At 41.6% G+C, this 23,230-nt stretch overlaps 2 protein-coding genes across 7 annotated transcripts in view; both read right to left on the minus strand.

Annotated features, from left to right (window-relative positions):
* Positions 1-1,970: 1,970 nt before the first annotated feature.
* Positions 1,971-14,866, minus strand: get4 (guided entry of tail-anchored proteins factor 4). Its single transcript, XM_084077391.1, has 9 exons — positions 14,711-14,866; positions 13,205-13,283; positions 12,345-12,426; positions 12,104-12,253; positions 11,403-11,541; positions 8,724-8,864; positions 5,364-5,439; positions 4,935-5,007; positions 1,971-4,228 (listed from the first exon to the last, which is right to left on the minus strand). The coding sequence occupies exons 1-9, from the start codon at positions 14,836-14,838 to the stop codon at positions 4,140-4,142; spliced, it is 957 nt and encodes a 318-aa protein (XP_083933517.1). The 5' UTR covers positions 14,839-14,866; the 3' UTR covers positions 1,971-4,139.
* A 1,137-nt stretch (positions 14,867-16,003) lies between these two features.
* Positions 16,004-23,230, minus strand: part of LOC311059888 (uncharacterized protein) — a 28,697-nt gene continuing 21,470 nt past the window's right edge. For 3 of the 6 annotated variants that reach the window (XM_084077995.1, XM_084077993.1, XM_084077996.1), the window contains 9 exons: positions 22,842-22,931; positions 21,601-21,754; positions 21,169-21,269; positions 20,923-21,061; positions 19,351-19,435; positions 18,968-19,110; positions 18,718-18,767; positions 18,467-18,604; positions 16,004-17,427 (listed from right to left, as the gene is read on the minus strand). In XM_084077995.1, the coding sequence (XP_083934121.1) occupies positions 17,381-17,427; positions 18,467-18,604; positions 18,718-18,767; positions 18,968-19,110; positions 19,351-19,435; positions 20,923-21,061; positions 21,169-21,269; positions 21,601-21,754; positions 22,842-22,931 (947 nt within the window). In that variant the 3' untranslated portion in view covers positions 16,004-17,380. Of the gene's footprint in view, positions 17,428-18,466; positions 18,605-18,717; positions 18,768-18,967; positions 19,111-19,350; positions 19,436-20,922; positions 21,062-21,168; positions 21,270-21,600; positions 21,755-22,841; positions 22,932-23,230 lie in introns of those variants that run through there. The other 3 variants (XM_084077994.1, XR_014602224.1, XM_084077997.1) reach the window with 3 other exon arrangements.

Here is a 23,230-nt window from a genome sequence, read left to right on the forward strand (position 1 = left end):
TATTTCCATAAACTCAAATATGTCTAAGCCGTGTGTTCCCTTGCAGTCCTTGGTTTTGTAATGCTCCCTTGGACATTAAATGCAGCCTATTGGTCCGAGTCCGACTGCAAATGCATTTATTTTCATGTGTTTCATATTGTATCCTGCACTTTTCCTAATTTTGATTAATGCCATGCCATCGGTAATGATGTGTTAGGGATGGTGTCAGTAAGAGAAAACAGACTAAACAATAAACATCCTCATCAGTCATGTTTATTTGCTTAATTAGTGAATCATCAAAAAGGCAAACAACCCCCTTTAGCATTCAAACGTAAAATTACTGGGGAGAAAAACAAAAAAAAACCTGATGACAATGCTTACAGACTCAATAAGTGACAGAACCACCAGATTATTCTGTCCTTTGGTCATTCTCTGAGCTCTGAGCTTTATCATTACTTAACAGAAAAACTCAAACTTTGGGAAATTTTGGGGGCAAATGTCAGCTAGTTATTTAGGATAATTCGGAATTTCCTTTTAAAATGGTAGACCCAAGTAACAAACAACTCAGATGAAATGAAAGACGCTCACCAGAGAGATTAAACGAGAGACTCAACTGAATTCAGACTAATATCAGACACACCAGAAAGTTGTTCCAACAAAATTATAATTCTTGTTAACTTATAAATCACCATTTTAGGGATAAAAGAAAACATCACTTCTTTCCATCTCACCCATGACCCAACTCAACTAACCATATCAACTTTTAACACAAGTTAACAGTGGAAACAATCACATTCTTAGCTAGAGAGCATTCAAAATGAAATCTTCCTATACCACTTATATACAATTCTCTCTGGTGTCGACTCCTCACTTCATGGGAGCATCGTTACGTCACTGAGGGCCAGATTTCCAGGAGCCTTAACCACTTATGCCTGACACGTCATACTACAAAAGTGGCCGATCTACAAGCTCACAACACCTCACATGATGTGTTGAGCTTGTAAATCTGAGGTTCTAAATATTTTTTTGCAATTCAACACCAGTGTACAATATGTACAAATGAAGCATATATGACAGGTTATTTTTTGAGAATTTTCATGTAAAACATACCCCAAATAGACGCCAGGGTCAAAGGGATAGTTCACTGACACCCCAAAAATTACTTTTTTCCTATTAATTAGTCAACCCCTGGAGACTTGAATTCATGGAATTCATCAAATTATTGGCTTAGGAATGAGACAAAAAATGTTTTTAAATCCATAAATTCAAGTCTCCACTTGACTAATCGATAGAAAAAGTCATTTGGGGGTGAACTATCCCTTTAATGTGGTTAACACAGCGTGACACAAGTCACACACTAGAACACCTGGACTTTCTCGAGTACCTTTCCCCCTTTCTGGCCTAGTTTAATTTGGGACCAATTTATATCTGGAACTCCTGGGGAATGCAATTAACTGGGTGGTAGATTAGAAAACTCTCTGTACTACGTGTCACCAACACCAGAGTTGAGAAACACTGCAGTAGAGCGTGTACATTCACAAAATCAATGCTGCCCAAGGCTTTCTACAGCAAAGCCAGCTGTTCCCTTAAAAAAAAAAGTTAAATACTAGAAAATAAACATACTCACAGCTTTCATCACTCCATCAGTAATCCTTAACATAAAAAAAAGAAAAAGTTTGTCTGTGAGCTCTACCCTTGAGAAGTTCTGAAGCATTTATTATTTATTTTGTTGTCACTAAAATCCAACCATCAAAACCTGTAGCCTATTGGTATTATTGTACTGCACATCTCAGTACTGTGACAAATGAAACTCAACACTGAACAGGGTGAAATCAGGCATTCTGAGACAATATTTGCAACTGCAATTTCTGCATTGGAGAAAAAAAAATCTGCCCAAAACCCGCACCCCTACTACGTTATGACATCATGTGAACGTGATCCCTCGGTTTCATGGCAAGGGCTTCATCACAATTAATGTTGACTCGCTCTCGTTAAGAGTAAGGAATACAACTTTTTTTTATTTCAAGGACCCCATAACACTCTCAGAGTTACAGACCTGTAAGAGGCCATTTGGGAACCCCCTCAAGGAACCATGAGGGTGCCCGGACCCCACTTTGAGAACCACTGAAATACAGCAAGGCTTTGCTGTCCCACTTGACCTGAGTTCACCCAAAAGAAAGACCAAGAAAAAACAAGGAAATAAAGACAGAAATTTCCAGAAATTTTGGTGTGCGTTATTGTAAATACAAGTATCTGTGTTAGACACGGACATTAGACTGACGGACACATTTCTACTAAAAAACACCTAAATATTGGTAACACTCCTCAATACAAAGACAACGCACCTGTGTGCTGAGGTGGTTCCATCGCGCTTTAATTGGTGGCATCTTCGCGCTCCAATGACGTTATGAACCAAAAACTAAGAGGTTAACATAACCCTTTACAGTGGCATTAATTTGGCATATTAACTAAAGGCAAAGTATACTTTAAGTACACAAAATGACTCGGCAATTAATGAAAACCATGGTAAATAATGTACTTTCAGTGGTGTAACTACACAGGTACAGAATGTGCATATTTGTGTCCTTACATTGTGTTTTTACACACGAAAATACCTTTTTGTTTTTAATTATTGTATACTTAAAGTGTACTGTTCCATGTCATAATACACTAAAGTAAGACCACAGTAAAGTCAAACTAAGAGCAGCATTTAGATTTGGAAATCAAAGTTAATTTCAAAGGAAGGAGGCTCCTAAAACAGGAGGCCATCTAAACGGAGCAGATTGCATGCTGTATACATTCTCCGACAGACACACACACACACGCACCCTCCAGTTGAATGAAAACACACTATGTCAGTATCTTGTACGGTATGCTGTTCTTCTAACATTGTACAACCGGCAGAAACGGGGTCAAAAGAATATTGTGCCACATCATAACCTGAAGAATAACCTTCACCAGTCTACCTCGCTACCTGCTGAAAGGGGAAGGTTCCTTGGTATAAAGGAACAGCGCAGTGCCGGCAGCGCTACAACAGAGCGGGGTGACTGAGCGGTACGTTTAAGGTTCGAGACCCGGCCTTTAGGGATGACTTGCCAGGCTCCACGACTGCCCCCTGTAAGCACAGTGACGCTTAAAGTTTGACTCACAAATGAAGAGATTAGTACTCAGTGCTTAGAATAACTTTACGGTCGTCCTGTCCTGGTGTTTTGTTACATTGGGTTACTCCGGGCCTATGGGAAAGCGCTTAAAAAAGAAGAGATGGTGCAGGTGGAATTTTGTTTTGCACTGTGTTGTTTACGCCTTTGCAAGTGCAAAATGCTTTGTCATCATTTCAAAACATTGGAATAAAGCAATTTGTGTACACAGTAAAATCCAGAGTGCTAAATTACAATACAAATGGAACCAAATGTAGCCGTAACTTTCAATTTTTACACTCTCACACCGAGGATTTCGCTGTGTAGTCAAATGTTGACATAAATCATGTCCACCCCAACACATACTGTATTATACTGTACGGCGTGGTGTTTTGAGTAACAATCGACCCCTCCACTCACAACAGTGGGAAGAAAAGCGTGCCTGAAGTTCGGCTGCATCATGAAACATATTTGTTTTGTTTAGGTTGATTCTTTGTCCAAGAATCAAGAGGAAAATAAACCAAGGAAGAAATGCAAAGACGAGTTTTCTTTCTCCATCCAGGTCACTTAAAACCAAAATGCCCAACACGCGCACGCACACACAAACACACACACACAGAGAATGAGAGAACATCCTCCAAACAAACCACCAAAAAAAAAGAAAAGAAAGAAAAAGATTAAAACAAAAAAGAATATATAATATTACTCCGTAGTTATTATAATAGTCATCATCATTGAAGAGGAAGAGTTTGCAGTTTGGCGCGGTCAGTCCAGGCAGTGCTGAGAGGGGTGCTTATTGGCCGGCCTAATGTTTGTTCTGCTTTCTGATTGGTTGGTAGGGTCAGGTGGGTCGGTCAGAGGAGGGGGGGACACAGGGCGGGGCGAAGGTCAAAGTTCGAGATGGTAGGCAGGAGGGTGGGGCGGTTGGGGGGGTGTAGAGGAAAACAGCACGCCTCTATAAGACAAGGACCCCCCTCCCTCACAGAGGAGGTGTAGGGGGAGTCGACCTCCTCTCCTATCCTCTCAGTCCAGCTCTATGGGGCTGCTGTCCTCCTGTGCTTCCTCACCCTCCTCTTCCTCACCCGAACCCATCAGGCTGTTAAGCAGGTTACCTGGCGACACAACACACAGATTAGATACAGGTAAAACGTCAGATCACAGACGCAGGCATGTTAAAGGGGAAATCCACCCATTTTCAATATTTAACTATGTCATTAATATAGCATAAAGGAGTTGTGTGGAAATAAGAAAAAAGTTCCCCCCTTTCTGTGTTGCCTTGAACTGGAGGATTGATTGTGGGTTTAACATTGCAAATTACAACATGATGAGTCATCACGTTGTAATTTGCAATGTTAAACCCACAATCAATCCTCCAGTTCAAGGCAACACAGAAAGGGGGGAACTTTTTTCTTATTTCCACACAACTCCTTTATGCTATATTAATGACATAGTTAAATATTGAAAATGGGTGGATTTCCCCTTTAAGTGGAGACATACGGAATGATTAAAAATAGATAAATACAGTACACTTAAAAGGGATAGTTGACATGCTCTGTACAGATGTTGTGTTGCTGTGATTGGCCCTGTGTCTAAGCACCATTTTGAGATAAATTACGATACATTTGTTTTTTTGCGACATGCGTGAAGCGAAACTACGCATGCAACTTAAACATGCACACACACACACACACACACACACACACACACACACACACACACACACACACACACACACACACACACACACACACACACACACACACACACACACACACACACACACACACACACACACACACACACAGTGAGACCACTCACCTAGCAATCCACCATATGATGAGGACTGTTTGGGTGGAACTCCAAAGAACACCTGTCCTATCCTGTCCAGATACTGAGGACAACCACAAGAATGACACATCACACAAACTGTACTCAAATACTGAGGCAGCAATGTTTACAACCGCATCGTCTGAGCAATGCGGATGTGCTCTATCTGCAGGGCCAGGCAAGGTTCAAACTGATTTTCAAAAGCCACATTCAAGCACATTTCCAGCAATAATTTGTCATGATAAAAAAGATAATTGGGTTAAATTATTAAATTATTACACCGTAAACCCCTTAGTATGAATGTATCCATTTGTAACTCCAGAGTGTACAAATGGAACCAAATGGACCATTGCGGGTCCATTTGGTTCCATTTGTACATTAACACATCATTATTAATAATTTACTAACACTAAATCTCACCTCATTATACATAGGGTCCCTCTTCAAAGAGGGCTGATACTGCTCACACAGCACTGTGAAGACTGTTAGCTTCCCCCTAGGAGAGACATGAAACCTTATTCATTTATACTGTAAAAAAACAGTGTTAGACGCGTCTAGAAGATTGTAGGTCCTTGTGTCATGCACCGTTATGTACAGTATGCCGCCTAAATGTGTGTGTCGGTCCGTCCGTGTCTAATCTTGCAAACCACCACACCTATCGGCACCAAATATTATACTGATGCCCCGACATTTGACAACACCTCAAATTAAACACTGCATAAACATAATATATTACTACAGTCTTAGAGAATAGTAAACACTATTCATGAATTGCATGAATGTGTGTGTATTTTGTGTTTGACATGCTTAGTAATTCCTCGCGGGACAGCGGTTCTCAGGGGATGAAATTGTTTACATGCATGCTAAAAAAAAACTGTGGCATGATTTGAGGTTCTAACATCATTAACGATCCACCGTTGCACACTCATTCTAGAGATGTCTAGTCTCAAGGACATATAGGAACAAACAACAGGGAGTCTGCTGTACTCACTACACAGTTCCCCTGTGGGAACTGTGTAGCATGTCCAACAAAGTTACACCCTCAGCAACTGAGAAGTGGTACAACTGTAACACATTGATCACATGTGCATCCAACAACGTGGTATTTGAAGACATGCCCCTGGAATCGTTCAATACACAGACATCACAAGATGACAAATAATCAATGAGCCCTGCAGTGTGATCTCTATAGACATGGGGCCCTATTTTCGCCGGTGCTTTACCCATTATCCCTAAACTTCTTTGCCATTTTTTTACTATTTTTAAAAACATGTTCAACTAGTTCAACTAGCCGATCTACATTGACACGTTGTGAGCTTGTAGATTGGCTATTTGAAAATATTTTTAAAAGTTGGCAAAGAAGTTTAGGGATAATGGGTAAGGCACCAGCAAAAATAGGGCCCATGGTATTAAACCCTCTGTTGCCGGGCAGCACCAGGAACCCAACCACAACGGACTGGACCTCAGATTCTGTGGCACAGACAGAATCAAATCCTTCATATATGTAGAGCCAGCAACACTGACCGTTTGTTGCAGTGTGAAGCTCCAGTATATTACTTGGATCCTTTATCTTTAACCATGGCATCCGCTTGGAATGAATAAAGAGGACTTTTCAGGTTGTGTAAGCAGTGCTCGACTATACCGTTAGGACACTGATCGACAGACCTTTTTGGTTCTACATGTGACTGATATATGCTTCCATTGTTTATATTAAATAGGTCAGAGTTGCATAGTGTTGGTATCAGATGAAAGATAATTGCTGCTAAATAGAAAGTCCTAGTTAATTGATCCTCCTATATATATTAGGTGTTTAATCCTTTAATTACCTCTGAGCACCGATGAAGTCTGCTTTGAGCTGTCCTTTTTATTTGAGCACTTTCATTTATAACACATTTGTGTTAGTTGTTTGGAAAAAAAAATCACACCCTGTGTGAAGGAAGCGGTGCCTTTGGGGCGGGGCTTAACTCATTTCAGTTCGTCCCTATTGGTGGTCTGAGTCGACTTACCAAATTTGTACTTGGTAGCATGCTGCAAACTGGAATGATGGCTGTTTAAAGCCCAGCCAATGGGCAGACAGAGGGGGCGGGGCTTAAGTAATTACAGTTCGTCCCTATTGCTGGTTTTAGTCCATGTACAAAATTTGTACTCCGTAGCATGCTGCGAACTTGAGTTATGGCTGTTTGAAGGCCAGCCAATGGGAAGACAGAGGGGGCGGGGCTTCAGCAATTCATGCTGGTCCCTATTGGTGGTCTAAGTCCACATACCAAATGTGGACTTGGTGGCATGCTGCAAACTGGAGTTATAGCTGTTTAAAATCCCGTGCTCATCCCGTGCTCATACGGGCGCTGGGGGTCCCTGGACCCCTCTTTGATAACGTCAGCAAGTCATGCGCCTCGCTATTGGTGGTGTAAGTCCACATACCAAATTTGGACTTGGTGGCAGGCTTCAAACTGGAGTTATAGCTGTTTAAAATCCCGTGCCCTAAACGGGCGGACGGACATAGCATACGCGGGGGGTTCCTGGACCCCGCTTTGATAACTTCAGCAATTCATGCTCGTCCCTATTGGTGGTGTAAGTCCACATACCAAATTTGGACTTGGTGGCAGGCTTCAAACTGGAGTTATAGCTGTTTAAAATCCCGTGCCCTAAACGGGCGGACTGACATAGCATACGCGGGGGGTCCCTGGACCCCGCTTTGATAACTTCAGCAATTCATGCTCGTCCCTATTGGTGGTATAAGTCCACATACCAAATTTGGACTTGGTGGCAGGCTTCAAACTGGAGTTATAGCTGTTTAAAATCCCGTGCCCTAAACGGGCGGACGGACATAACATACGCGGGGGGTCCCTGGACCCCGCTTTGCTAACTTCAGCAAGTCATGCTCGTCCCTATTGGTGGTCTAAGTCCACATACCATATTTGGACTTGGTGGCATGCTGCAATCTGGAGTTATAGCTGTTTAAAATCCCGTGCTCATCATCCCGTGCTGATACGGACGGACGGACGGACATACGGACAAAGTCAAGCTTAGAGCGGTTGGCACCGCTAAAAATATTACCAGTTTTGCATCTGTGCAGGTCTTTGTCTTATTTTTATGCTTCAGAGTGTGAGATTCTTGACTTTCGAAGACCTTCTGTATCCATTCAGTCACCCATCTGTTAGCTCATCTGATCTTAAAGCTCCCTTCTAGCCAATTCTACTTCCCATCATTCCCCCTACGTTTCTCATAAAGCCATGTCACACACTTTTCCAACGCTATGATAACCAGATGGACTAGCACAGCGGTTCTCAAACTATGGGTCGCGACCCAAAGTGGGGTTGCGGGAAGTTGCCGTTGGGACCGCGCAATAGCAACCCAAAAATATGTTGTTTTTTTTCATCAAGAAATGGTAAAAAAAAAAAAAAAAAATTAATGAGGTTGTCTCACAGACAGACAACCATACCAGTTAGCAACGGTTGCCACGATGGAGAAAAAAACCCTAAAGGGGGGGGGGGGGTTGTCGCAAAAAACATAATCCCTCATAATTTGGGGTCGTGGTGTCAAAACCCCTGGACTAGCAGATCGATTCTCACAAAGGCGTTGCAAAGATGGAGTGTGAAAGCGAGCAGGTCACGTTTAACCACATTCCATCTCAAGAAGAGCTCAAAATGTATCAGTGGAATCAGTTAAGTAGCTAATGAAACAAAATAAATCTGTGAAAAATCTACAGGAGGGTTCTTTTTAACAAACAAGCTTAGACGTGAACATTGTGAATGCAGAGAGAAGATGGCGGCCCCTCACCCGTCCACAGCCAGCAGGAGAAACCAGATGAAGTTGAGGAGAGGTTGAACGAATGGAGGACCCTTCTCTATGGACGGATGCTTCTCTGTGTACGTACTGAACACTGTGGAAGCACTGGTCTTGTTCTTCAGACACAGAAACCTGGGTGGAGGACAGGAAGGAGGTCAGGAGTGAGGGATGGTTGGGGAGGGTGAAGGTGAAAGGAAAAAAGGGTTGGTGGAAAGAGAAGGGGAGAACATAAAGATAAAAGAGAGGATAACATAAAGATAAAAGAGAGGATAAAGATAGAAGGAACGTAAGTGAACAGAAAAGAGAGAGAGAGAGAGCGAGAGAGATGCCAAAGAGAAAAACAAGAGTGGGGAAAAATAAGTTTGGAGAGAGAGGGAGGAAGGGATAAAAGTCAAAGAGGACATAACGGATAAAAGAGGATAGACAGAGCATGGCAGAGGTTGTGAAAGAGGAGTGGGACAGAAAACCAGAGATCAGACACACTGAAGATACTGCTGACAGGCACAGAACGGATCCACAAACAGACCTACAGTGTGTGTCTGTGTGTGTGTGTGTGTGTGTGTGTGTGTGTGTGTGTGTGTGTGTGTGTGTGTGTGTGTGTGTGTGTGTGTGTGTGTGTGTGTGTGTGTCCTATAGCCAACTGTCCATAAGCAGTAGTGGACAGTATTATAATTAAAGGAATGCTCTGCAACTTTTCAAGCCGATCTCAATGTATTCATTTATGTGCATACAAAACACCAGCTATACTTAAGTTGTCCACTTTCTCTGCATTCCTGCAGAAACTGTCCCTGCGCCAAACAATGACTACGGTACTACCCAGAATGCTGCTTCACTCTAGTTTCACACCATTCTCTTGACTCGGAATAAGTCAGATCTGTCTTCACCGGCGGTCTGCCACTTGGTCAGGTCAGAATGAGAGACGTTGCTGTTTTTAATTCATACACGTTATGGAATCAAGGAAGTCAAGCACTGCGCAATTGATGTCATAAAGTGCACAGTAAAAGCGGTCCAGGCACATACCACATACGCTGGTAATCCAGCTTGACAGCGTGTCGCGGGTTCGACTCCCGTCCCGATCCCGACGACCTTTGCTGTGTGTCACCCCCCCCCCCCCATCTCTCGCCCCATTTCCTGTCAGCCTACTTTCCTATCAATAAAAGGCAGAAAAAGACCCAAAAAATATTTTAAAAAAAAGATTGCAATGGATTCACAGGGCACAAGGCGGAAACAAGGCACAAACATGGGATGCAAACATGTAGGGGGTAATAAAAGTGAGAACAATGCATGGATAGAGAAACCCAGCCACAACTAGGAGATCCGTGGGCATACTTCCCTGTGAGAACATTTTGAGAAGATGTCGTTGAATTATCATATTGAGTTGCTGAATATGATTTTACTAAGAAAAATCAGAGTTGGGCACAACTGCTGAAATTAAAATGAACCAATTCTGCATCTCACCTGATCAACAATACAGAGATCAAGGGAGAACTGCTCCTGTTAGTGGCATTTCATTTAAACCCCAGTGATGACCCGCGTCTTTTGCAAGTGTTAGTGGCCTTTGAAAGGCAAATAGTATGAAATAAAGGCATCATCACCCAGACGTTTGTCGTTCCCCCAAGCTCAGACAAGCAACAAGCCTGAACGCGGTTGGATTACAGTATACAAGGGCAACGATGAAAGGTGAGCGTGAGGATTTATTGATCACATGACCACAGCTTTATATATTCACAAAGACAAAAAGAAACCAGCATTTGATCAACATTAAGTTAATAAATGCACATTACTGTCACAATGGAAACATGTCCCCAGGACTTTTTGTGTTATCCTTTTAGCCTTAATGTCTGACTGTACCTCACGCCGTTTACATTTCTGACTAATAAAGTATTCAATCAATCAAAAAGAGGAACTCCCTCCCAAACTGGGATTCCCAGACAGTGATGGTACAGATGGCTCAATCTGCACTGTTTCCTGAGCTGTGAATTTGACCAAACCATCCACAGTGACAGTGTGGTCACCACATTTTGTCCATGTTTGACAACGTGACCGAGTTCCTTCCGTATAAAGGTCACTCTCAGTGACAGTTCAGCGCGGGGTGGACCTTTAGCTGAGCTGATTGGTCAGTTCTCTGCTATATAAACCCCTTGGGAAGATACAGAAGCTGACCAATCAGCGAAAGTATAGCAATAGCAACTTCACATTCCTTTTAACACTCCCCTCACCAATGGCAAGTAAAGGCTGGGTATGTTATGAATATGATAATAGCCTGTTTTTGCCCTGATAATACCAGTATTGGAACATTCCCATTGTATATGTCACCATAATTCTCTGCACAGAGTGGGCAGTCTTCCCACTAACCTTTCGTAATGATGCCATTTAGTTGAGACAGGCGGTAAGAAAGCTGAGATACTGACAGTAGGACAGCTGTGAGGGAGACGGTGTAAGAGAAACAAACAGTGGAAAAGCTGAGAGGTAGACAGTGTAGGAGCCAGACAGACAGACAGTAGGAAAGCGGAGAGGTAGACAGTGTAGGAGAGAGACAGTAGAGAAGGCTCTGATGGTATGGTCTGGTCTGGTCTGGTCTGATCCCAGGCCAGCAGGTAGGTAGGTATATTCCAGAGGTAAGTGTCCTAACTACACAACCAACAGACCAGAAAACAGTGGCCGACTTACTGTAGGACGGCTTGCACCACAAACATGTCCACCTCGGTCCTGAAGCCCCGCGCGGCAGAGTACTCCACCAACATCTGGGCACAGCCCTCCCCGTCCGACGAGTGGAGGAAGTGATAGCGAGACTCGCTGTAGTTTTGCTCTGAAATTAAGATCATTTTGAATTAATTAATGCCATCTCTATTGACTATCAATACAGAGCTTCTCTTTTTTTACAGTTGTCTGAGTACTTGTTCCTCTCCATGCTAATAGGCTCTATGCACAACAGCCATATTGGAAAGAAATTGGGCCTCTTTTATACTCCCTTCATAGGTGTTATCAATAATACTAATGGAGGCTCTGTTCCATTCTGGTCAAACAGAGTTGATATTGTGCATGTTTGCACACTGGACACACTCTGCTACACCATTGGGTCTCAAATTGGGGTCCAGGGACCCTCATGGTTCCTTGAGGGGGTTCCAAATGGTCCCTTACGGTTGTGTAACTCTGAGAGTGTACAAATGGAACCAAAAGGACCCTTGTTATCAGAGTTTTGGGGGTCCTTGAAATGAAACCTTTTGAGAACCACTGTGCTACACTTAATAAAACAGAGCCTTCATTAGGTTCATTGGTAACACCTGCGAAGGAAGTGAGGAAGAGGACCAATTTATTTCCAATATGACTGCTGTGCATAAAGCCCATTGTTAATTGAAACATAGCCATACCTTTCCACAAGGTGACAGCCAGTAGCTGGTGGAATTTGGGGTGGCCCAGCTTGCTCGAACCGCCCGTCGACCACTTGAGAGCTCTAGACACAAACGCTACTCTCTCTGGGGAGTTGGGGTCCATCAGGCTGAACAACTTAGCCAGATGTTCTGCAGGCACACACACAGGGGAAAAAGGTCAGTGACTGCACCGCATGGAGCTTTCTGATAGCAGGAGGGCGGGAGGGGGAGCATCACTCACCTAGGATGTCATCTTCGACTTTTGTCTCCGATTTCTCCAATGACTCTAGTACCAGCATGGACAGATCGGCTGCACTGTTTTGCTATAGAAGAATGTGACCAGGAAAATAGAATTAGTACTCTTTTTTTGTACTAAAACCATGTCATTTAATAAAAAATCATACAAGTACTAGGTGTTGAAAAGAATAGTCCAGATCATTCCATCTACTGCATGCAAATGTCAATCAATATGTAGTATGGTAATGAATGGTAATGAACCGTGTGTACGAAGAGGTTAAGAGTAGCCAATTATTTGTACCCCTTTTTTCCTCCCAATTTAGTCATTACGTCAATGAATCCCCCCGAAACATTTCTGTGTTGCCACTGTGGTTGCACCCTACTGGCTGACCTGTCAGTAGGGAGCACCCACCGAGAGGCCTTAGCAGCATCTCCATCATAATCTTCCCGTTCAGCATTCCCTGCTGACAGGCACCGTAGGAGTTGCTAGCACAGCAACAAATCAGACCCCTCCTTGCCCAGCCTCCTTCCTCCAAACACAGCCAGATGTGTTCGTACAGACACTCAGTCAAGCTCGGCTGCACTGCGGTGTATTCTAACCCCTAGTCTCTGCAGTGGACACAGGTACCCCCTGCGTCAAGCGAGCACACCTTCACCTCCAATATCATGGCGATCACACACACAGTATAGTGGTTGATGACGCAAAGTGCTCCAAACCCAACTCATAAAATAGTGAGAGAGACAGAGAGACAGAGACAGAGACAGAAGACAAACAGAAGATTCTAAGAGACTTTAAATATGTGTCTCTTGGAGTTGAATGGCACCAAAGTGAACAAGTCAATGTAGTTGACACATGTCATGTACCTGGTTATAGCTGAAGAATAGTATTGCACCGTTGCACATGAGCTCCCTGGCCTCTGCATGCTTGGCCTGTGACATATACCTGTGTGAAAGGGACAGGCGTGTGTCAGTATATGAGGAAGCTACAGGATAGCGTTGAAGTTACCATTACATTTATATCAGTGTGAGAGAATAATTCAGTGTTCCTAATGAATTACCATTCACAGAGCCAAGCTGGGTTCATTGTGGACATATTTAACAAAGAAGAGAGGACATAACACACTTTGCTGTGTTTATAAATATTCATAACATTTTATTCAAATCAGGTAAATACGGTACTAGAATTTTTCACTCGCCTCCCTCTTAGCTTTTTACCTGTCTGTCTGTGTCTCTCTCAGCTTCCTACCGTCTGTCTCTCTTACACTGTCTCAGACACTCTCAGCTTTCCTACCGTCTGCCACTCCTACACAGTCTACCTCTCAGCTTTCCTAGTGTCTCAGCTCTCCTACACCGTCTCCCCCTCAGCTGTCCTACAGTCTGTCTCTCCTACACTGTCTCTCTCTCTCAGCTGTCCTACTATCAGTACCTCCTACACTGTCTCCCCCTCAGCTGTCCTACAGTCTGTCTCTCCTTCACTGTCTCCCTACTGTCTGTCTCCATCTCAACCTTCCTACTGTCTCCCTCTCCTACACAGTCTCACTCTCAGTTTGTCTACTGTCAGTTCTCCTACACTGTGTCTTTCTCAGCTTTCCTACGTCCTGCACTGTCTCCCCCCAGCTGTCCTACAGTCTGTCTCTCCTACACTGTCTCACTCTCAGCTTCCCTGCTGTCTGTCTCTCCTACACTGTCTCCCTCTCAGCTTCCTGCTGTCAGTCTGTCTCTCCTACACCGTCTCCCTCTCAGCTGTCCTACAGCCTGTCTCCCTCTCAGCTTCCCTGCTGTCTGTCCCTCCTACTTGTCTCTCAGCTTTCATACCGTCTGTCTGCCTCACATTGTCTTACCATGACTGTGGTCTGTCATAATAGTCAGACATTACATTTATACATAAAACATTTCCAGTAACAACTCATAAAAACTCTCTTATCAGCCATCAGTCTGATGCTAAAACCACGTAGCTAGTTAGCCACCTAGCTCCTGCTAGCGGTCCCCCATTATGTGACATTAAAAAACATGACGCACACAAACCGACTAGGCCAATCAAAACCGCGGACGCGCACGGGTAGGCGGGCTCTGGGCCCCGCTCCACCAATCACTAAAAGAGGAGCGGCGGACACAGCACGTTTGACAGGCCAGAAAGATCTGGAAGGAACACAGAACAGGGGGAGCGCCTCTTACTTTGGTGTTTCGACCGGGTGGGCGTGGTTTTGAGGCATAGTTTGTGTGAAGATTAAGGTTAGGTTTATGGGCACGTAACCACGCCCACCCGGGCTAAACACCAAAGAAAGAGGGAGTCCCCACAGAAACGGAGGCCTAAAACAGATGATATACAAACTTAAAACAAAGACAAGTTGTTTTGTCGTTCGTTCTCACCTAAAGAACAGCGTCCTGTACATCTGGTGCGCTTCGTAGTAGTCTCCCTTCTCCACGCTGGCGCGCAGCTTGCCTTCCACCCGCTGCACTCCGCCGCGGTTCCTGCGGAGGGCCTCCTGCTCCGACATGATTGTTTGTTCTGGGTTCTGCTCGGCAGCCAGCGTTGCCAGGTTTTGAGAGAGAAACAAGCAGCCAGGTCTAAAAGAAAACAAGCCCAAATGAAGTGAGCCCTAGCTGCTTCGACGTTGGCTATTTGAAAATAGCCGACCTACAAGCTCGAGCTTGTAGATCTGCTATTTTCAAAATAATCTTGAAGAAAATGTGGAACAATTTTGAAACATTTTAACAATTGATTGATTGATTGACATTTGTATTAGGCAAAAGAATGTAAAACAACACAGTTACATTTATAATACTTTTGTCTAAAAGGTCCGGCCAAAAAAGTCCTTGCGGACTTGTTTCCGTTGGGGTCCTGAATTAATTTCATAGACATATATATAGTAGCAACCAAACAGTTCAAAATCAACATAAAAATACAGGGGGGGGGGGGGGAAACAACACAAATATTGTACAGGCCTCCCCTGGCATAGAATATTTTCAGATGGGGGTCCGCAGACAAATATTCATTTGGGGGTCGTTGACTTGAAAATGTTTGAGAAACACTGGTTTAAACAACATTAGGAAACAAGCCCAAAATACACTTTAAAAAAAAACGCAACTCGCAACTTTACCAATATTTTACAAGCAACTTTACAGAAAAACAAGCCCAAAGTCGCTTATAACAAGCAGACGTGGCAACGCTGCAGCTCCGCTCTGCCCAGCAGCACGATGCGATGCGTTCACACAACACAACACGCCCCTTGTCGCTTGCCGTACACGTACAGTACTTTATTTTAGACCCAGGTTCCTGATCCGGTCTACTGCTGCTAGAGCGGATCCGGTGGTGCGTGCGTGCGTGCGTGCGTGTGTGTGTGTGTTGATTGGTTGATTGATTTTACTTCAGTTTGGTATAAAAAAAAGAAATACAGTATAACACAATATAACTTCAACCCTTATAGCCTAAATAAAATCTGTAGTCCAATAATTTACATGAAGACATGAAAAAGCAATCTAAAATCACAACCATAAATACAAATTAAATTGCCTCACTCACTAGCTAGCTTTTTTCAATAAATTATATTCTCACACTATGTTTAAAGGTATGTTTACTTAAAAGACAGGGGGTATGGCAAATAATGGAAATAATGTAACAACAATTGCTGGTAATAAATGTAAATGTGTTTTTTTCGTACATGAAGTTTCTTTAATGCACATATGATTACAAAAAAAAGTTTAAGAAAGCAATTATAATGAAACTCTAAGACATTTTGTATTTTTATTCAATCATATTGCAGCAGAGAGGGAAACAGTTTAGGAGAGACATACTTTGAAATTCTTAAAGATTTAATGAGAAAATGTAAACAAGAATAGAGATAGAAAAAACTGTGCTGCCTCCTACTGTTTCTTATCATAATCAGTTTATTGGCCAATTATAATATTCACATATGAGGCATTTGACTTGGTTTATTACAATTAGACTCAGACCTATAACACAAGTGTACAGTAATAAACAGCATACATGCCAGCTCTGCTTTTTGGTGTGGCTTAATTGTACCACTAGGGGTCAGGAGAGGCTCATTAGGGAAAACTCCAGGGCTGCTCTGTTCAAAATCTACTCATATTAATTAATAGTATGTGTGCAAGGATAAAGGATTACTGTGATTATGTAAGCTCACATTTGATATCACACACATCATACCTGTAACGTTCACTAGCCCAAATCTTTTTTTGAAGTAAAAAAAAATATATAAATTTTTTCCCCCTTTTTTTCAATTCGATCAAGTCGATATCGAGTAAATCATTAATGGCAATTAATCGATTATAGATTAATTGTTAACATCCCTAACTGGGAGGCAAACTGTAGTTTGAAGAAATAGCTATAGGCGGACAAGCTAAACATTTTTAGTTAATATTTTGCAATCTGGGAACCCAGACCTAACTGAAAATATCTCAAACGTAGAGCAGAATCTGTTCTTGAGAGATTACCCCACAAATAACTTTACACCAAGTGTTGCACATTATACAAAGACATTATTAAAACCATAACAAACAATGTCTTGAAGTCCATAGATCATTTTTTACAGATAACAGGAGATGCTTGGTTCATGTAGTACTAGTTCCACTGCTATGTTTATAGCCTTCCATCTCAACAGTTTATTTACAATTTACTCCTCTCTGGAGGAGGGAGAAATGTTTTTGGTTCCGAAAACCTGAGTGATGGAGGTGAATCATGTTTTAGTTGAGGATAATGTATTGCAATTGCATAGTCCATCTTTTATTTTAGAATAGCAGCCTTATATTCTGCTTTTGTATGGATAAAAAAAATTAAAGTATCCCTCAAATGCAATTCATTACTTCCGTGGACTTCATTGTTTCTTGCTGTTTTGCAACCAAATGCCCTGGCATTTGGTCTTTGACCCCTCAAAAATGGACAGTACCAAAGGCCAAGTGGCCCTAAAATTATGAAATTCCAGGCCTGGCAAGTGTTAAATCCTGAACCAGGGCACATGATACAATATTCATCCATGCATAAACGCCATGATGTTCCTTCTTCTGAGAACATCTGTTGGCTTACTTGTCCAACTGCTCCACCACCATGCGTAGCTTGTCCACCAGCACTGTAAAATAGAGACAAATATGACATTTGGGGATATTTAAAATTACAACTACACCATAAAAGGCATAAGTTGAAACGAACCAAGGAGTGCTACAACAGTGACCATGCAAATAGGTATGATAAATCTGGTGTGAATTATGATTGATATTAAACTAGAAAAAGTGCTCCTCGGAGCACAGGTCTCGATTAGTGTGGGCCAGCAATGTTGGGAATTCGCCAATCAGGCTGGACTGTGAAAAAAAGGACGGATCGGTCGTGATCACTTGACTATAGAGATAATATGTACCGATTTGCGTGATGTTTGGACAACATTTGTAGGAGGAATATTAAAGAAAAGTTTTGCAAAAATCGGCCTCCTGGTGGCGCTATAATAGGGCAATGTTGAATTTGTTCCTCAATGTAGTGCGAATGTGCATGCAAAGTTTCACTGCATGCTGCGTTCATGATTTGCGGCATTTTGTTAAAAATGGGCCACTCCTGCAAACTTTAGATGTCAATCTTAGCCAATCACGATGGAATGTGAAGAATCAAACAGATCTGTCTTGATCACATGACTGTAGAGATCATGTGTACCGATTTGCGTGAAATGTGGATAAAATCTGAAGGAGTAATATCCAAAAATGTGTGTTCTACATAAGTCGGCCTCCTGGTGACGCTATAAAAGGCAGATGTGAAAAATGCAGGGCAAAGGTTTTTCCTTGGCCTCTAGGGAGTGCACATTAGTTGTACACAAAAATATTATAGTGTTTAGACTGATGATAGGTTATTGGTTTACCAATGATCCTAGATTACTATTTCTATGCATTTGATGTATTACCTCAAGTTGTCCCTGCTTCCTGCAAATCGCTCTGGATTAGCGTCTGCTAAATGCCTAAATTGTAAATTGATGTGGCAAGGTCGGACAGATCATTAAATCTCCAAATATGGAGTACCCTGATAGCATCAAAATTATGCCTCACTCCTTCATTTCACTTTTAATGTGAAAGGAGGGATAATACACATTTTGTCTCATCTACTTAGCCCAGGTCCAAAACAATTACCTCCAGCATTTGGCCTCTGGGAAATGTCATATGCACAGCATTCAGTGATTAGTTCTCCCAGCTGTTTAGGGCAGTCCTCAGGAAGCGGCCCTACTTCCTTGTTCTCTCTCTCCTTGAACTCTGCATCTGTGTTACAATCTGTTACGAGAGAAATGGTTACAATAAATGAAGCGATCAGGTTCCGGTAATTCTGTAATTATATGTGCAAGAATGGTACAGTCTGCATTAACCACTGTTTTCAGAACACACACCGTGAAAGGGTTTCCTACGGGTTGCAATTTCCCACATGACAATTCCGAGACTGGAAACAACGGAATACAGTGTGAGTTGGTTCATTCATTAATTTCATTTATGGTCATAGGCCCAATTATTCTTATTTCATTACCCCATGCACTGTATTGTTTTTATGCATTTTATATATATATATATATTTTTGTACATGTAAAGAACTTATCCTTATCCTTATCCTTATCCTTGTCCTTATCCTAAAGGAGGACTGACCTATACATCTCACATATCTTGCAGTATTGATGTTCTTCAGAATCTTCACCCTGCAGCTGCTCGGGTGATTGGTACCGCATGAAGTCCTTCGTGTCATTCTTTTTCAAGGATCTTTTTGTTTGTGCTAGCTCCAAGCTACCCAGCTAGTCACAAAACAGACAACTAATGAAGGATATCATCACAACATAGGATCTAATATACTGTATACAAAATGCACACTAACTGATGTATAGTATAAGTAGTGATTGATTTGGCTATATATAACACAACTCGCTAAGGAATATTCACTTGCTATATTAGAATTGTAACATTTTAAATATAGAAAAAAAAGCCACTTTATGTCGACAAATATTAAATATGCTTTATATTTGACTACCTCATACCTTAACTCGGAAATCTTCATCTACCAGGAACGTTTTGCTGTTGATACTCCCATGGAGTTTAGGATTTTCTTCTTGTTGATGTAATCTATATGAGTAAAGAATAGTTGTCAGTGTAATTTATAAGAACTAGAGCTGTGCTCACACTACACTACAGGAGGATCAGGAGATTTGTTTGGGTGGGGGCATTTCTCTGTTTCAGCCTGATCAGAGATCATCTGTCCAGATTATTCTGCTATCCACTTTTTATATACTTCTGCAGTTCTGGCATAACTGTGCAGTCGTTTTTTTTTTAACAAAACATGGCAGAATGGTAGAGGGTCATGCCAAACGGCGAAGACACAAAACACAGCCATTGGCCAAAAGGTGGCGCTATAGCACTCAATTGAAAATACCAAAACTTGAACACATAAACTCATGTCCCGTTTACAGCCATGAAACGTCCTTACACTTATACATCTCCTCACAGGGAAAACATCTGCCACTGTAACCAATGACCTCTGCCTCTCCTCAGAATTTTATGAAAAACACTTGAATCCTTACTCCTCCTAGGATTTTTGAGCAATCTAAAAAAATGAAGCCTCCATGAGCCAATGAATATTGTAATTGTATTCAAATAATTCTTCTGCTCCTAACTACATACAGTAAATGCAGAGTCATCATATTTTAATGAATTTTGCAGTGTGGTAGAGTCATGCCAAACAGCCCTGAAACAAATCTTACTCCAATTGGCCAAATCTGGGGCGCTATAGAGTACAGAAGTCCTGACGTCACTCGTTCATCCCCTGGTTTGTAAAGTAACCTCTCTATGGAGAATAACATTGGGTCATCTTAGAATCGTCTCATATACGAATTGTGGTCCAAAAATAAACAAACTGTCTCGGCGATATTGTCAGGGAGTAGGTTCTGTATCGTTTATGATAGTCAGTCACTTATATTTGATACAAGTCTGTTTCTGGCGAAAATGTAACATTATCGTTTTCTCACCGTCAGTTGATGCTTCATATCCATAAGAGTCAAACCGCCGGGATCATTTGGTTATTTTTGGAACACAGTTCTTATTTGATGCGATATTAAAGACGTCTATGGGGATTCAGAACGGGGGTGGAAAACCGCAAACCAGGTAGGATGTGTAAATTACGTCAGACTTCGGTGCTCTATAGAGATTTATTGAAAATGCAAACTTTGAACAGGCATATGTCATGCCTCGTTTGACCTACAACCATGAAACTTGCTTGAAGAACAAATCTGCCCACTAAGCCAAGGAAGAACCTCCATCCTAAATATTTCGAATCTCCTCATGGTGGCACTACAACAGCCCTACTCCTAGGTACCCATTATCATATTTTTTTGATCCCATTACAAATGGCTATGACAGCCTTCCAAAGTTTGCGGGCCCTGGGTAGACCCGGCCTGGCGGACACTTGTGTTCCGAGGAGCACACTTTCCTAAGTAGTATTATTTTTACTGTGTTTTTATCTGAACATAATGCAACCTATCATGTCCAACCCACCAAGTCAGGTTCTCTTACTTACTCATTAAACTCCTACCGCATCATTTCTACTGAGAACTCACCTGTAGAGGCCTAGTGCAGCATCCAAACACATGCGAGCTTTCCTCTGCCAGGGTAGGTTATCCTCCTTGTCCAACACCTCTCTAAGACTTCCCTTGTCACAGTACTCCATAACTATAAGGAAAGTTGGTTTGGGTCCCTCTGGCAGGGAGAAGCTAATATGACTCTGTTTGTCCACCAAACAAAAGCAGTGATGATGTGAGTTGAATAATGAGCCTGAATGAAACTAAATTATAAAACGTACTCACCGGTTTCATTCTTGGAATAGGTGCCAAACATTCGCACTATGTATGGTGATACAAAGTCCTCCATGTTTTCAATCTCCTTTTCGAATGTCTTCCTCATCCCCCTTTTACAAAGATAACACGTAGATTATAGATTAACAGGCATCATTATTACCCCAGGCCAACTGTGTTTTCAGCCAACTCCCTCCCCAAGTGGGGAAATCCCAGTGGGACTTCCTCATGGGCAATAATTATACTAATCTATATTCAATTAAAGGGTTGATCAAATGTTATTTTCTCATTGTTTCTTTGTGAATAAATACGGTTGTGGGTATGTTATAAAGAAAATGATCAACCAGCATTCATCTTTGCCTTTGATATTCAGGCAACAACAAATGCCTGAGTGATCATCTATATAGTGTATTATAGTAAAAGCATGTATCAATTAAAACAGACCTTGAGGTGTATTCTTTGATGGCCACAGTCGTCTTCATGTATTCTCCCTTGTACAACTTTGAGGTTTCCTTTTTGTTGAGCATTTTATCAAATGTCAGGTCTTGATATCTAATCTCTCTTGTCTTGCCTTGCAGGGCGATCTTTGTCCTTTGCACTGTTGATGCCAAAACCATCAATGAGATTGAAAAAGAAAGCAGTAGTCAGTGAAACGAAATCCATCATAACTTTTTAAAATTTTCAGAAACACTCTTGACTTTTCAAGCCTATTTGCCATACAACTACTAATGAATAAATGAATAAATGAATAAATGAATAAATGAATAAATGAATAAATGAATAAACGAATAAATGAATAAATGAATAAATGAATAAATGAATAATAATAATTATTATTGTTGTTATTATTATTAAGACCTAAATCTGGCAGCAGAATCCAAGTCAAACATTTTCCAGCTTTTTTTCTTTTCTTCTTTGGCGCGCCCTCATTAGCCTCCCATTACGTATATTAATTTTAATATACGGTAGGATAAATCACGAGCGCATTGAGTGTCTGACCAATCATATACAATGTTTGTATTGGTGTCTCTGCGGTGATGGTGCAAGAACTGCCTAAGCGAAGTTTGGCAAGACACTGCGTTTGTTCGTTTGCTTGGCAATGATGTAATTTTGTTCTTATTAACCTGCCGCAAACAGTTTGATTTCGTTTGTAATATGCTGCAGGGTTAAGAAGTAGTAAATTAATAAATCATTTAAAAAAAAAAGTGGTGTAATACTGGAGTATTCTACAAATAATCTCGCACATATAGCCTAAATCTATAAATCCTATTGCACAAACTAATTTATCTTGTTTGATCATCTGATCTCATCTAATTTATCTTGGTTGGCCAATCATTTAGTTAAAAGGTTAAATATGTATTTCCAGTGATGTCCCAGTGATATCACCTGGACTGAAAGAAAATTAAACAACAGCCCAGACACAATGAGGGATACTGCTGAGAACATCAAATGACAAAGTTGTATTCTACCAGTATATCTACCACAGTGACTGGGGCTTTTTTGGAATTCAAAAAGTCTACGGATATACAAAGTGTTATGACCAAATATCTAACAAATAAGTATAGTAGAAACTGTTTCGCTGAAGGCTGAGGCAAAATATTATCCAAAAGTATTATGGGTGAAAGAAAATAGCATGCATCATATTTAATGAGACATGGCAACTGACTTTGAAGTCTTTTACTTACGCGTTACAATCATAAGTCGTTTCTGTTCCGCCAACATATCATCCTGTTTGTCCGCCATATCATTCTGTTTGTCCACCATAAGCTGGAGCTCTATGAAATACATCTGATATTAAAGTCAATCACATAAGCAAGACTAACTTCATAAATGCTTGCCAATACAGCCTCAGTTTTGTCATAGACCCTGAAGTAGTCTTCAACTTACATAGAGGAGATCAAATCTGGCTCACAGTCAAATATACATTGTCAAATATGCGCTGTGACGCGTTGTGAGCTCAGATCAGGTATTTTTCGGTGTATGACACTGGCACGCAACTAAGTATAAATCATGTTTAACTCTAATTCCAACTCCTAAAACTAACCTCTAAATATTTAATCCTAATCGTAACCCC

The sequence above is a fragment of the Gymnoscopelus microlampas genome (genome assembly GCF_963454915.1).
Source record: "Gymnoscopelus microlampas genome assembly, chromosome: 14".
In the NCBI taxonomy this organism is placed as follows: Eukaryota; Metazoa; Chordata; class Actinopteri; order Myctophiformes; family Myctophidae; genus Gymnoscopelus; species Gymnoscopelus microlampas.